This window comes from Bombina bombina, chromosome 11 (assembly GCF_027579735.1).
Source record: "Bombina bombina isolate aBomBom1 chromosome 11, aBomBom1.pri, whole genome shotgun sequence".
Taxonomy (NCBI): Eukaryota; Metazoa; Chordata; class Amphibia; order Anura; family Bombinatoridae; genus Bombina; species Bombina bombina.
Window position 1 is genome coordinate 180731282 of NC_069509.1, and position 17334 is coordinate 180748615.

Consider the following 17334-nt stretch of genomic DNA (forward strand, 5'->3'; position numbering starts at 1 on the left):
AGTACAACGGAGAAACAATACAATAAAAGACAAAATTTTACAGACAAATACAGGGGTAATTAAGGGCCCTGTTCCCGTGGGAACTTACAATCTAGATGGGTAGGGGGGTGGGAAACAGGAGGTGGGGACTGCATAGGTGAGAATGATATTAGTGAGGAGATAGATGAGGGCAACTGTTAGTTAAGTTAATTTGTTAACGAGTCGGTGATAAGCTTCCTGAACAAATAGATCTTTACGGAACGTTTAAAGGAGGAGAGGTTAGGGGAGAGTCTGACACCTCGAGGAAGTGCGTTCCAGAGGGTTGGTGCTGCACGAGAGAAGTCCTGTAGTCTGGCATGAGAGGAGGTGATGGTAGAGGACGCAAGGAGCAGGTCGTTGTTGGATCTTATTTGTTGATGAGTGAGGACAGGTAGGGTGGGGTATATAACTATGGGGTCAATCACAAACCTTTAGAAAAACAAATCTAATGGTTTTCAACAGAAAAACACAATTAATGTCTATGGGTATTTTTAGAGATAAATCTTTTGATACATTTTTCTTAACCCCTTAATGACAAGACCATTTTTCAATTTTCTTACCGTTTGGGATCAGGACTATTTTTAAATTTCTGTGGTGTTTGTGTTTAGCTGTAATTTTCCTGTTACTCATTTACTGTACTCACACATAGTATATACAGTTTTTCTCGCCATTAAATGGACTTTCTAAAGATAACATTATTTTCATCATATCATATAATTTACTATATTTTTTTTTTATAAAGTATGATGGAAAAAAAAGGGAAAAAAAAAACCCACACTTTTTCTAACTTTGACCCCCAAAATCTGTTACACATCTACAACCACCAAAAATCCCCCATGCTAAATAGTTTTAGTAATAGTTTTGTCCTGAGTTTAGAAATACCCAATGTTTACATGTTCTTTGCTTTTTTTTGTGCAAGTTATAGGGCAATAAGTACAAGTAGCGCTTTGCTATTTCCAAAGCATTTTTTATTTAAATTTGCATAAGTTACATTGTAACACTGATATCTGTCAGGAATGTCTAAACTCTATAGCACCAGGGTAGCAAACAACATGCACGCTGTCAGGCTTCACACCACAAAAGCCCCCAACGAATATCCAAGAACGAAGTACAGCAGCACTGTAGATAAATGCAAAAATCTATTGCAGCCAGTGAAATAGATACAATGTTTCGGACCTAGCGGTCCTTAGTCATTAATACATTAAAACACGAGTGTCCTTATATAGCCTATACATAGACACCTCCTACTATGACATCATACAGGTAATTGTTTAACACCACCCACTAAATGTAACCCCATCAGTGCTGATCCAGGTAAAAAAGTATCAAAATACAATGTAACAATATGTGCCACCAGGCCAGCAATTTAAACATTAAACAGATATTTTACAGAATAGCAATAGAGGGCATATTATATCCACTTAATCAGATTTGTGTACCTACATAGTTAGTACAACACATATTAATTTACAAAAACACGGATAGATCCCAATCTTTATTCATGCCAAAAGGGCCTTTTGTTTCTAATTGGTATATCCAAAACGTCTCCCTATCCCCCCTCTCCTCTCAAACTGAATATGTTGATTGATTTACTACATGGCCAGCTTCTATAAAATGGCAGGCTACTGGGGATTTAGAATTCAGTCCTAATGTTGGACTTGTGTTCCGTGATGCGATCACGGATCCTCCTGGTAGTTTTGCCTACATATAATCTGGAACATGGGCATTTTAATATATCTATAACATATTCTGTATTACATGTTAGAAATCCTGACAGAGTATTTTTACCTGTTCTGGGGTGGAAAAGTTATTACCATCAATTAGGTTGTTGCAATTGCATGGGAAGCATCCATTTCTATTGGGACCTAAAAAAAAGTTTGTTTCGCTATTCTTTCACTCCCTATATCTGATTTAATAAGAAGATCCCTCAAATGTTTTGCTCTCTTGTAAGCCGCCATTGGTGGTTTCTGAAATTCTGCAACATGGGGATTACTCAATTTTAATATATCCCAATGTTTGTGCATTAAGTGCATTAATTTTCCACTCTGTCTATTATATTGGGATACAAAGAGTAATCTCCCTTAATCTTTAACACCCTGTCTGGTATTTCTCTCATTTGTTAACAGGTTATCATACAATTCCAAAATGTGCTTAGTCTTCTCCGGAATTAAATCATCTGGGTAACCCCCCTCTTTAAACAAATCTGCCATTTCATGTAGTCTACATTTCAGTTTGTCTTTTTTGGTCACAATCCTGCCCACTAGAAGAAGCTGACTCCTGGGCAAAGATTTTTTGAGGGCTGCAGGGTGGGCACTATCAAAATGCAACAGATTGTTACGATCTATACTTTTCTTGTATATAAATCTATTTGTATACCCTAATCATCTTTATATACCCCGGTGTCAAGGAAATGAATCCCCTCCTCACTATATTACAGAGTGAATTTAATATGGTCAGTAGCTTCATTAAGTTGAGATACAAATTCCGATAGGGTTCCAACGTCGCCCAACCATATGCCGAAAATATCATCAATGTAGCGCCACCTGGTGCACCACATTGATTAAACAGACAATTCTCATAGACAAAAAGTTCCTCAAAATTTGCATAGGTTGGAGCGACTTTGAAACCCATAGCAGTGCCTTTTAACTGCAGGTAAAACTGATCCTGGAAGAGAAAGTAATTTTGATACAGGATCATTTCCAATAGCTGTACTATAAAATCACATTCTGATTGTCCATATAGTTTGGATTGCATTAATATTTTGTTTATAACCCCTAAACCACTGGAGTGGGGGATTGATGTATGTAAACTAGTTACGTCCAAACTATAAAGGATGAATTTCTTAGTAGGCAGGTTCAAATCTCGCACTTTACCCAGAAAGTCTCCTGTGACTTTGATAAAAGAGTTGGATTTTTCCACAAAGGGTCTAAGTATCTTATCTAGGTAAATAGCAATATTTGAAAAGACAGACCCCACCCCAGTCAGGATCCCCTTTGTTCAGAATTAGCAGACATATATGGCTTTGGCATTGCTTTTTGGTAATTAGAAGGCCGCTAAATTCCGCTGCACACCACACTTGTGTTATGCACAGCAGTGAAGGGTTTAATTAGGTGGCTTGTAGGGTTAATTTTAGCTTTAGTGTAGAGATCAGCTTCCCACCTGACACATCCCACCCCCTGATCCCTCCCTGACCCCCTCAAGCAGCTCTCTTCCCTCCCCCACCTCACAATTGTCACAGCCATCTTAAGTACTGGCAGAAAGTCTGCCAGTACTAAAATAAAAGGCTTTTTTTTTTTTTTTAATTAATAAAAAAATAATAATACATATTCTGCTGTGTAGGATCCCCCCCTTAGCCCCCAACCTACCTGATCCCGCCCAAACAGCTCTCTAACCCCCCCCCCTCTCTATCTAGGTTCCGCCATCTTGGATACTAGCAGCTGTCTGCCAGTACCCAGTTTGTTAAAAAAAATACCTTTTTTTGAAAATAAATAAAACCCCAATTTTATGTAGTGTAGCTGCCCCGCCTCAATGCACTCCCCCCTCCCCCATCAGATCCCTTTCCAAACATTTATCCCCCCCCCCCTCCCTCACACTTTTTTGTAGTGTAGCGGTCCCAGTCCCACCTGCTCCTGCGCGCTCTTAGACCTTGAAGGCCGCCTCTAATCTAAAAGCATTTTGACAGTTTTTCACCATTAGAGGGCGTTACTTCATGTGTTTCATATAGATAACATTGAGCTCATGCACGTGAATTTACCGAGGAGTGAGCACTGATTGGCTAAAATATAAGTCTGTCAAAAGAACTGAAATGAGGGGGCAGTCTGCAGAGGCTTAGATACAAGATAATCACAGAGGTAAAAAGTGTATTAGTATAACTGCATTGGTTATGCAAAACTGGGGAATGGGTAATTAAGTGATTAACTTTAAAAACAACAAAAATTCTAGTGTTGACTGTCCCTTTAAGGATTTTGATCGACCCCTGTGTGTTTAATTCCTGTAAATGGTTTAAACAAATAGTTAAAGTAAGGTACAGGGCTGCAATGCACTACTGGGAGCTAGCTGAACACATCTGATGAGCCAATAACAAGAGACACGTGTGTAGCAAAGACACCAATCACCAGCTAGCAATAGTGCAATAATAAACAGCTGTAATGAATAACATCACTTAAAGGGACAGTCTACCATAGATTGTTATTGTTTTAAAAGATAGATAATCCCTTTATTACCCATTCCCTAGTTTTGCACAACCAACACTGTTATATTAATATACTTTTTACCTCTGTGATTACCTTGTATCTAGGAACCTTCTTCCAGCCCCCTGATCACATGACTGTGACTGTTTATTATCTATTGTCTTAAATTTATCATTGTTTTGTGCTAAATCTTAAATAACCCCCTGTGCCTGAACACGGTGTTATCTATATGGCCCACGTGTACTTTCTGTCTCTTTGTGTTAAAAAGAGATTTAAAAAGCCTGTGATAAGAGGCGGCCCTCAAAGGCATAGAAATTAGCACATGAGCCTGCCTATGTTTAGTTTAAACTAAGAAAACCAAGAGAAAAAAGCAAATTTGATGATAAAAGTAAATTGGAGAGTTGATTAAAATGAAAAGTCCTATCTGAATAATGAAAGTTTAATTTATACTAGACTGTCCCTTTAATTTTTCCAATGCTCCTTGTTATTCTCTTAACCACTGTTAAAAAAAAAAGTCAGAAAATGAATTTGAGTCCGTTTCTAAAGGTTTGCCTTCTCCTGTGCACGCTAAACCACCTAACAATGCTGTTATAAAATAATATCATCTTCCATGATCATTAGATCCCTGATCAGAACTGTTTGTTTTTTAGACTAATATGAATGTAAGGAATGTAGTTTAGTTACTGAGCACTAGATGGCAGCCTCAGCTATAGAACCACAACTCTATCATGTCTTGTGTAATCCAAATATAAATAGACATTAAAATCAAATCTAATTGTCCATCAAATATTTCATTAAGAATATATAAACGATTAAGCAGCGTACAGTCGTTATTTATTTTATATCCCTCTTATCTATACTAAAAAAAATGTTCCAGTCTCACAGAGACTGCAGTGCCTTTCATATGATGCGGGTTTGCTGACCCTGCTACAAGCTACAAACGTATTGATTAGATCAGTCCAAACAGTCAGACACCTTATTAACATCTGTCCATAAGTGGGTGCAGCAGAGCAGACCAAGTAACTATTCTCTTTAACCTTTTAAAGCTGTTATGCCGTTCTATTCCGTCATAATTAGGCTGGGCTTTAAAGCCGTTATGACGGAATAGAACGTCATAGCTAACGGCTGTCCTGTAGCCTTCTGTGCTGTCAGGACTTGATTGCGGTTTTGGGGGCGTTCCTAGGGTTGTAGGGACGCCCCCCAGATGCGATCCAATAATTGAAATCTCGCGATCGTAGTTTCAATTTGTCTACATCGGAACAGTTGTTCCGATGTAGGCACTTTAACCCTGACACGAAAGGGTTAAATTCTTCAACCAGGGATATGGTGTTACTGTAGTTAGTAATGCTCCTTACACTGAGACATTTATTGTTTGTTATTTATTTCTCTATGCTTAAATTGATATGAAGCCCACACATTTTATTTAGTGATTCAGACAGAGGCTACAGTTTTAAAAAAAAGTTTCCAATTGACTTCTATTATCAAATCTGCTTTGTCCCCATGATGTTTTTTATTGGAACTAGTGCTACCAGCTAGTGCTCCAGTAACGTGCACACTCCTGAGCATACGGCCCTGAGATAAAGATATTTATTTATCTCAAGTTCACAATGCTTTTATAAAAGGGATTTGTTTACTCTGTACAAAAGGAGTTACACACAAAGGGCCAGATTACGAGAGCAAAATGGGGTTTAATGTGGGTGTTTGCTCGCGTCGGGTTAACCGCTCGTATTACAAGTTGAAAGTAAACGCGATCGTTTGCGTGCAATTGCGATTTACACTAGAGCGATTAATCCGTCCTCAGAGCTCGGGTTAACTGTGTTGCAAATCAAAAAAGTTGCATAAAACACATAAATACATTACACAGTTACGCTCATAATGACACCATCTAATAAAACATATTCAAAAAAATATTGCACATAAAAGTTATAAGGGCTCAAAGATATGAGGTCTCAGGTGTTAGACAAACAAATCAGGCAAAGGGCTTTAGTATTGAGATACATATACATGTCTAAATATAATATATAGAGAGAAACAGATATATATTGTAGTAAAATACCATCAGATATATGTAGAAAATATGTATTTATCAATAAATAGAACCTATTCAGCTATGTGATGATCACTGGAATGTGAAAGCTGCATATTTTCATGACGGGTTAGTGCGCTTGAGAATATACGATCGCGTTTGTGTGCACGTAGGGTGTTAGTTTTTTGTTTTTGTTTGGGGAATACGTTATCGCACACACAATATTTTAAGTTCATTTTTCTACATCGGGTTAGCACACCAGCAAAAAACAGTTTACTTTCAACTTGTAATATGAGTGCTACCTGAGGCGCGCAAAAAGCTTACTTCTATAGGAGTTAGTGCTCGAGCAGGAGTGTTAAATACCGCTCCACTTGTAATCTGGCCCACAGTAAGCTAGCATCAATGATGCAAAATTTGTCTCTGCAATGTTCATAGCTCCTAAGCAGAACGTCAGGGGTGGGACACACAGAGGATAAGGACCACTCAGTGCAGTACAATTGCATAATTAACAAGTTAATAAAAAGACAACGATTTAACATCTACTCTCAATTTCAAATATGCAGTAGATTTTTTTTTCTGACATTTTATTTTTTCTACCGTTTTTCAGCCAATCACAGACTAGTATACCCTGTGAGCTTGTGCACGTGCTTAAAAGGATCTTGTTCCCCAGGAAGTGTGAATATACAAAGCTAATTTTGATCATGTAAGTAAATTGTTAAGTGTCTACATGCTCTATCTGAATCATAAAAGTTTATTTTGACTTGAGTGCCCCTATAACTGTTTCCATTACTGTCCTAACGAACTAACAAATTAGAGCTTGACATGACAATGTCCCTTTAAGTAACCTCTATATTAATATTATTATAACCAATAGCCAGGTCTAACAAATGTGACTGTAAAGCTTCTACAAAACAAGACCATTGCCCTGTGAGCTACAAGCACAACCATTTGGTTCTGAAAAGCAGAAAGAGAGAAATGTAAAAAATACTTTTGCAACCAGCCACAACTGTTTGGCAACCTGATGTCTTCATTACTAAACGTTAGAGTTTCAGAACCTTCTAAAAACAGATATATTCCTGCTAGGGAAACTTAAAGGGACACTGAACCCAAATTTTTTCTTTTGTGATTCAGACAGAGCATGAAATTTTAAGCAACTTTCTAATTTACTCCTATTATCACATTTTCTTAATTCTCTTGGTATCTTTATTTGAAATGCAAGAATGTAAGTTTAGATGCCGGCCCATTTTTGGTGAACAACCTGGGTTGTTCTTGCTGATTGGTGGATAAATTCATCCACCAATAAAAAAATGCTGTCCAGAGAACTGAACCAAAAAAAAGCTTAGATGCATTCTTTTTCAAATAAAGATAGCAAGAGAACAAAGAAAAAATGATAATAGGAGTAAAAAAAATCTGTGAATAGGAGTTGGCAACATAAAAATCCTTGCAACTAACATTGCCATACGTGTGTACTCCTAAGACCACTTCCCTGCAGTGGGTAATATCATTCCAAAAAAACTCATCAGTATTTTTATTTACCTGTGTTTTTTATTTACCTGTGTTTTTTATTTTTTTATTTTTTTGCTCCTTTTAACAAATGTATTTATGAATGTGTACGAATATTTTGATTGGTTTACTAGTGTTTATTGATTTATTATTGTGGCAATATTAATTTCATAATCTTACAACTTAGAATTACTCGTAGCTATTTGCTATATTTCTTATCTCTCCTTTTCCAACGCTTATAAATTTACATCCACCACTCTACCTAGCTGCGCTGTTAATACTTTTAGTGTAGTAAATTAGAAAGTTGCTTAAAATGGCATGCTCTATCTGAATCATGAAAGAAAAAAATGTGGGTTCAGTGTCCCTTTAAAGGAACATTATACACTCAATTTTTATTTGCATAAATGTTTTGTAGATGATCCATTTATATAGCCCATACTGTTGTTTTTTGTTTGTTTTTATAAATGTATAGTTTTGCTTGAATTTAAATAACATTGCTCTGATTTTCAGACTCCTAACCAAGCCCCAAAGTTTTAGGAAAATACCGACGTATACCTACTCCAGCTTGCTCCTGTTTGTGTAAAGGGTCTTTTCATGTTTTCTGGGTTTAAACACACAGTAGAGCAGGGTTGATAGTTGTAAAATTACATGCTCTTTTTTGGCCCTTAAAACTTTCATGATTCAGATTGAGCATGTCATTTTAAACAAATTCCAAATCTACTTTTTATTTAAAAATTTGCTCTGTTCTCTTGGTAGCCTTTGTTGAAGAATACAGAAGCAATGCACTACTGGGAGCTAGCTGAACACACTGGGTGAGCCAATAACAAGAGGCTTTAAAGTTACACTCAGGAGCCGCAGAGAACTGTTTGCTCAGAGCAGTAAAAAGCTGGTGAGTCTATACGCAGGAGCAATCACGCAATATTGCCAATCAGAGAAGGACTGTTACTTTGCTGAGGGTTAAACACACAGAGTTCCACAACAAGCAGTGACATTTCCCCATAAAGACTAAGTACACAACATTTACATGTGTCCTTTGTGCACCAAACAGGCATCACGGAAAACAAAACAACGCAAACTTTCTAACAGCAGCTGTGCAAATGGGATTACTAGAGCAGGTCAGGATGTTCTGCATTAGGTTTTACGTTACAATATAAGGTAACAAACAATCCTCGGTGTAAGGTAACAAGCACAGCAGTTAAAAAGAAATTACATTTGGCTTTTATTAAAGTTAAACTTCAGTTGCTAAACAGTTTCTGCTAGAGATATGAACATTCAGAAGTTTTGTTAACTGCCAGATGCACAAGATGGCGGTCACATTAAAGACATTCGGATCTTTTCGGAGCCAGAATTGTTCTTGTGAAAGTGTAGCACTAAGTTCCGTGCAAATCCAGATCTTAGAGTGTTTCACTTTAACAAGAAGAAATCCTGTCTCTGAAAATAACCGAATGCCGCAGGCGGATGACTTCTTCCCCATTCGGCAGCTTAGGAAACCGGAGAACGCGCAATAAAGCACTTCAGCTAATTAATATAATAAAACCATCAATCAGGTATTCCATGATTGCCTATATATTAGCATCAAAACCTATTAACAAACAAAACGAAGCAATAACTTAAAGGGACACTGAACCCAAATTTGTTTTTCATGATTCAGCTAGAGCATGCCATTTTAAGAAACTTTCTTATTTACTCCTATTATCAATTGTTCTTCGTTCTCTTGCTATCTTTATTTTAAAAGCAGGATTGTAAATCTTAGCAGCCAGCCCATTTTAGGTTCCGCACCATGGATAGCACTTGCTTATTGGTGGCTACATTTACCCACCAATAAGCAAGAATAACCCAGGTTCTCGACCAAAAATGGGTCGGCTCCTATGTAACACATTCCTGTTTTTTTCTAAATAAAGATAGCAAGAGAGCAAAGACAAATTGATAATAGGAGTAAATTAGAATGCTGCTTAATCTGAATCATGAAAGAAAAAATTTGGGTTTAGTGTCCCTTTAATGCTAGAGCTTTGTATTTACGTATTAATGCTTAAATAAAATTAGGTGTCACGCAACAGCACAATAGTAAACCCTTTATGTCAGTAAGGACCCTGCTATATCAGTAAGGACCCTGCTATATCAGTAAGGACCCTGCTATATCAGTAAGGACCCTGCTATATCAGTAAGGACCCTGCTATATCAGTAAGGACCCTGCTATATCAGTAAGGACCCTGCTATATCAGTAAGGACCCTGCTATATCAGTAAGGACCCTGCTATGTCAGTAAGGACCGTGCTATATCAGTAAGGACCCTGCTATATCAGTAAGGACCCTGCTATATCAGTAAGGACCCTGCTATGTCAGTAAGGACCCTGCTATGTCAGTAAGGACCCTGCTATATCAGTAAGGACCCTGCTATATCAGTAAGGACCCTGCTATATCAGTAAGGACCCTGCTATATCAGTAAGGACCCTGCTATATCAGTAAGGACCCTGCTATATCAGTAAGGACCCTGCTATGTCAGTAAGGACCCTGCTATATCAGTAAGGACCCTGCTATGTCAGTAAGGACCCTGCTATGTCAGTAAGGACCCTGCTATATCAGTAAGGACCCTGCTATATCAGTAAGGACCCTGCTATATCAGTAAGGACCCTGCTATATCAGTAAGGACCCTGCTATATCAGTAAGGACCCTGCTATATCAGTAAGGACCCTGCTATATCAGTAAGGACCCTGCTATATCAGTAAGGACCCTGCTATGTCAGTAAGGACCCTGCTATGTCAGTAAGGACCGTGCTATATCAGTAAGGACCCTGCTATATCAGTAAGGACCCTGCTATATCAGTAAGGACCCTGCTAGATGACACTATATTTTTAAACTAAACCTATACATTGGTGCTAAAAACCATGAGCAAATATTCTGCATTAGATTTCTTCTGATTTCTCTCAGCGGAGATGATATCTAGAGTCTACATCATTTCAGTATGAAGATAGAAATAAGAACAAGTTTAGTTTAAACTAAAAAACAACACTTAATAAAGAGAATTGATCAGCACTCACTGAGTAATATTTAATGCCGTCTCTAATCCCTGCTAATATCTTAATTAAAGGAGCAATTTAGTCAAAATGTTTATGCCAATTATATGACAAGTAATAGAGTTGCACTTTTTTTTACTTTAAAGGGACAGAAAATTCAAAATAAATATTTTATCATTTAGAAAGAACAGGTAGTTTTCAACAACAATTTACTTCCGTTATCAGATTTGCTTTGTTATCTTTGTATCCTTAGGTGGAGGAGCAGCAGCAATAAACTGCTGGGAGCTAGCTGTACACAACTAATGAGCCAATGATAAGTGGTATAGGTGCAGCCACCAATCAGCAGCTAGCTCCCAGTAATGCATTGCTGCTCTTGAGCCTATCTAGGTATGATTTTCACCAAAGGATACAAAGAGAACAAAGAAAATAAGAGAAGTAAAGTGTACCATTTAAAATGACATGTTCTATTTGATTCATAAATGTTTAATTATGACTTCACTGCCCCTTTAAATTAAGACAGTTTCACAATATTTTTCAGGCAAGAAAACTATTTCCACACAGTGTTCTTCTAAGTGATATAGAACAACTGAGTGCAAAGTCACTTCTAAGGGGCAGATTTATCAAGCGCAAGGAGAGCTCTCTATGTAAGCCAAAAAGGTACTCACATTTGGCAATAGCACCCTAAAGCGCTAGTAGGGGCAAGCTGATATCTCAGGGTGTAACAGCTCACCCTCTCTCCTGGTCTTGTAACACCGACTGGATTACAGGCAGGATGCGGAGCTCCCACAATGTGGCACTCCAACAGGAAAACATAAGGTGCTTTCACTATGCTCAAGTTTAAAATGTGTTTATTAAAAACAACACATTAAAACTGCAGTAGAAACGGATGGTCAGTACATGAATACCTAAATATTAGTTACTTTGAAGGAAGACGTTCTGGATCACTCAGCAGGAAAGAGGCAAATCAAGGCTGATGTTATAGGTGAGAACAATCTAATCTTTTGAAATCAAAACTTTTGAAAATGAAAATGTAAGTGGTACCAGAGACGGGATCCTTGATACCATTAGGTTAAAGGGACAGTAAAGCCAAAACATTAATGATTCAGATAGAGCTTGTAACTTAAAACAACTTTCCAATGTACTTTTATTATTAAATCTGCTTTGTTCTTTTGCTATCCATTGTTGAAGCCTAAACCTAGGTAGGAGCTCAGGAGAGTGCACGTGTCTTTAGCAGTCGAATGTTGCAAACACTGTTACCAGATAGCTATAGACGTGCACAATCCTGAGCTCACATAGGATTACTTTTTAACAAAGAATACCAAAAGAACTAAGCAAAATTGATAATAGAAGTAAAATGGAAAGTTGTTTTTAAAATGTTATGCTCTATCCAGTCAATTTGAGTTTGATTTTGTCTTTACTGACCCTTTAAGTTACTTATAGATGACAGGAAATGATATCACAAACCCTGAATGCAATACAGTACCTAACCAAACCATATGCCACTGTCACCCAAGGCTTCCTATAATGTGACACATATATATTAGTCCTGCAGGACCTAACCAACACATATGCCACTGTCACCCCAGGCTTCCTATAATGTGACACATATATATTAGTCCTGCAGGACCTAACCAACACATATGCCACTGTCACCCCAGGCTTCCTATAATGTGACACATATATATTAGTTCTGCAGGGACCTAACCAACACATATGCCACTGTCACCCCAGGCTTCCTATAATGTGACACATATATATTAGTCCTGCAGGGAACTGTCCAACAACCATCCTGTTTCAACTCACTTTATCAACTTACATGAGGTCCTCTGCATCAGCTTCACACATATCTCTATTAGTCATCTGCCTAAAATGTCTGTGTCAGACCTGCCCATCTATTAATGTCACCTCCTCTGTAGTCGTGTCACCCACCACAGATCACCACTAAATTACATTACCCATCACCCCTATCACTTCCAGTCCTCAGTCAGAGCCCCTACAATGCCCAGTCACCTGCCCCATTACTCTAAGTATTAGCCCCAACACCATCAGACCCCTGACTAAATTAGTGACTCTGTACCTAACTGTCACTCACAGACCCATCATCCCTCAGGCCTGACACCCATCAAATTGGTTCCCTGCTTATCTCATCCCCTCGCCGGTAGCATATCTCTAGGCAATACACTGTTGTACTCACTATATCTCTCTAAAGTACTTACCGACGGCACATCTCTATATGGAACTCACCGACGGCACATCTCTATATGGAACTCACCGACGGCACATCTCTATATGGAACTCACCGACGGCACATCTCTATATGGAACTCACCGACGGCACATCTCTATATGGAACTCACCGACGGCACATCTCTATATGGAACTCACCGAAGGCACATCTCTATATGGAACTCACCGACGGCACATCTCTATATGGAACTCACCGACGGCACATCTCTATATGGAACTCACCGACGGCACATCTCTATATGGAACTCACCGACGGCACATCTCTATATGGAACTCACCGACGGCACATCTCTATATGGAACTCACCGAAGGCACATCTCTATATGGAACTCACCGAAGGCACATCTCTATATGGAACTCACCGACGGCACATCTCTATATGGAACTCACCGAAGGCACATCTCTATATGGAACTCACCGACGGCACATCTCTATATGGAACTCACCGAAGGCACATCTCTATATGGAACTCACCGAAGGCACATCTCTATATGGAACTCACCGAAGGCACATCTCTATATGGAACTCACCGAAGGCACATCTCTATATGGAACTCACTGACAACATTTCTCTCTAAGGAGCTCCCTGACATCACATCTCTCTAAGGAGCTCCCTGACATCACATCTCTCTAAGGAGCTCCCTGACATCACATCTCTCTAAGGAGCTCCCTGACATCACATCTCTCTAAGGAGCTCCCTGACATCACATCTCTCTAAGGAGCTCCCTGACATCACATCTCTCTAAGGAGCTCCCTGACATCACATCTCTCTAAGGAGCTCCCTGACATCACATCTCTCTAAGGAGCTCCCTGACATCACATCTCTCTAAGGAGCTCCCTGACATCACATCTCTCTAAGGAGCTCCCTGACATCACATCTCTCTAAGGAGCTCCCTGACATCACATCTCTCTAAGGAGCTCCCTGACATCACATCTCTCTAAGGAGCTCCCTGACATCACATCTCTCTAAGGAGCTCCCTGACATCACATTTCTCTGTGGAATTCACTGACTGCACATATTTCTAGGGAACATTCATCTTCTTGTGCATGTCAGTCTCAACAACCACAAAATCAAAGTCTATCATACTTTACATTTCACTATCACTGCAGAAATCCAACCCTAACATTTCCCACCTGAAACCCCCCACTATCAAACTCCTCACCCCCTACTCCCTACCTGTCACACTCAGCCTCCTGTCACCCCTCACTCCCTACCTGTCACACTCAGCCTCCTGTCACCCCTCACTCCCTACCTATCACACTCAGCCAGACACTCCTCACTCCCTACCTATCACACTCAGCCCGTCACTCCTCACTCCCTACCTATCACACTCAGCCTCCTGTCACCCCTCACTCCCTTCCTGTCACACTCAGCCTCCTGTCACCCCTCACTCCCTACCTATCACACTCAGCCCCCTGTCACCCCTTACTCCCTACCTATCACACTAAGCCCCCTGTCACCCCTTACTCCCTACCTATCACACTCAGCCCCCTGTCACCCCTTACTCCCTACCTATCACACTCAGCCCCCTGTCACCCCTCACTCCCTACCTATCACACTCAGCCCCCTGTCACCCCTTACTCCCTACCTATCACACTCAGCCCCCTGTCACCCCTTACTCCCTACCTATCACACTCAGCCCCCTGTCACCCCTTACTCCCTACCTATCACACTCAGCCCCCTGTCACTCCTTACTCCCTACCTGTCACACTCAGCCCCCTGTCACCCCTTACTCCCTACCTGTCACCATCAGCCCCCTTCACTTCGCACTCCCTGTCTGTCACCCACAGTCCCCTGTCACTCACAGTCACTGCTTATCACTTTCGGTCCCTGTCACCCTCACTAAATGACTATCATTCCCCGTCTCCCTACCTCATTGCCCTAAGCTACTCTCTCCCCTAACTCTTGGCTTATCATCCTTGGTCCCATTACTTCTCATTAACTGCCTGTAACATCCAGCCCCCATCACACATCATGGCCTGGCACACACAGCCCCCTCAACTCTCTCTCCCAGTCCGCCTCAGCCCCCATGTCCCCCTCATGTCACTCCTCACTACCATCCTGTCAGTCTAAGCATCCGGTCACCCTTGACTCTGTTACCACCATATCCCCCCTTATTCCCAGTCTGTCACCCTCAGTCTCCTATCCCCCTGCCTCTCAGTCTCAGCTCCTGTCACTCTTAGCCCCCTGCCTGTCAACCTCAGCCTCTATCACCCCTCACCTCCTGTGTCACGCTCAGTCCCGTCACAAACTGTTACCCTCTCTCCTTGCCTGTCACCTTGCCTGGCTGTAGGTGCCACCCACACCATTGTTACCCCTTAATTCCTATCACCCCAATATCAAGCCCCGCCCCCACCTCATACTCACTTGAGTCTGTCCAGTGAATGCACATTAGAACCGGACCGGCCGGAGCCGCCGCTCACCCAACTCCTCGACCTCCCAAACATGCCTGAGGGCTGTAAAACACTATCTTAGCTCATTATCCCGACCCAGCACAGCGACTCCAGGTCACAACATCATCAGCTTCGCCACTGGCACAACAGAACCCACAGCTCTACTGCGGGGGATGCCGGGAAATGTGGTCCGTAATACAAACTCACATCCTTAGTTTTCACGGACTTTCAACGCGTAAAAACTACAAATCCCGGCATCTTGTGCGTGGAAGAAATGACGAGTTGCAACAATGGTTGCCGGGAAATGTAGTCTATTGTCTTATCCTCTGCGTTCCTCAATACCACCGACTTGAGGACTTTTCGATAACTACAGGTTCCAGAATGCTGTGCGCGGTGATGATGCCACTGAGACAATAAATAACTACAATTCCCAGCGTGTTGTGCGTGTAGATGTAGCTACTGAGAGCTTGGTTACGACCTATGCGACTATGCGGTCAAGCGAGGCTGCCGCTGGGTGCTGTAACTATCTTCTGTTGTAGAGTATAACTAACTGCCCATTGCTTCCAGTATGTGTACCCAAAATGGGGATATTCTAAAAGTAATAACAATGGTGAATGACACAATGGAATGTCCATAGACTCAATAGGATGTAAAAGTGCTATAGCAGCAAAACTGTTGACATATCACTTAGATATTTATCAGATATGTTCTGTATGTACAGTAGCAATAGGATTGCCCATAGACTTTAATGGGATTTAAAGTTAAAAGTGCTATAGCAACAAAACTGTTGCCCTGGGACTGGGCATCACAAACTAGGTCTTACATGAAAATGTAGCATACTAGATTATGAATTTATTGCATACTAGTGTTTATTATGAATTTATTGCATACTAGTGTTTATTATGAATTTATTGCAATGACATAAATCATTAACAAGCTTATAAAGCAAAGCAATGATTAAACTATAAACACTTATTACTAATTACTTATCTTCAGGTTTCGGATAAGGCATTAATATCAGCATACAAGGGGAGACAGGCGTAGAAGTGCAATTACAGTTGGTCTCATCATTCATTGGGACAAACCCAGCAGATTTCACAGGTGCTAATGTCTGAGGCTTTTCTCTAAGATGTTGCCCAAAACTCTGCTGCCCCCTCTCAGCAATTCTAATAATTAAATTACAGTTTAGCAGGCGTGTCTGATGTTATGTCAATCATTATTTTGTAGCAAATGGATTACTAAAATGTATTCTCATAGCAATCAAATATTCTCAATCTAGTGAGGAAGCCCTATCTCCTTTTGTAATGTGACCTCCCACTCTCTCTAGATAATAACACTGCTTGAGACCATAACAGAAGAGTGAAATACAAGTGTAACATTTCTTAAAGGCATATATGATATGTGTATACATATACTATATATGCATAATATACAGATATATTGTGTGATGAATTACTAATTGTATATCCTATACAGTCATATCACATATATATTTACTAGATATATTCTGCAAGTAAAGTACCAGATTTTGAAAGTGATATAACGTGGGATTATAGCTGCTTTCTATGGAATGACAAGGGTAAATGAAAAAAATGAATTGCCCATAGATTTTAAGAGGATGTAAAGTTAAATGTGCTATAGTAACAAAACTATGAGACATATAACATAGATATTTACCAGATGTATTCACCAAGTACAGTAGCAGATTTAGAAAGTGAGATTACTTGGGGATTTATCTGCTTTCTATAGAATGAGAAGGGGGGATTACAAAGTGGAATGCCACTAGACTTTACTGGGATGTAAAGTTACAAGTGCTATAGTAACAAAACTGTGAGACATAGCATATAGATATTCACCAGATATTCCTGGTAAATCATTTAGGGACCTAAAACTCAAAACCAAATTCCCCAGTAAATGTTTAAAGGGACAGTAAATTCAAAATTAA

The 17334-nt window shown here is 39.9% G+C and overlaps 1 protein-coding gene across 1 annotated transcript in view; it reads right to left on the reverse strand.

Annotated features, from left to right (window-relative positions):
- CLEC16A (C-type lectin domain containing 16A) overlaps positions 1-15536 on the reverse strand; it is a 641924-nt gene extending 626388 nt beyond the window's left edge. The window contains exon 1 of the mRNA XM_053694266.1: positions 15364-15536. Within this exon, the coding sequence (XP_053550241.1) occupies positions 15364-15443 (80 nt within the window). The 5' untranslated portion in view covers positions 15444-15536. The remainder of the gene's footprint in view (positions 1-15363) is intronic.
- Between the last annotated feature and the right edge of the window lie 1798 nt (positions 15537-17334).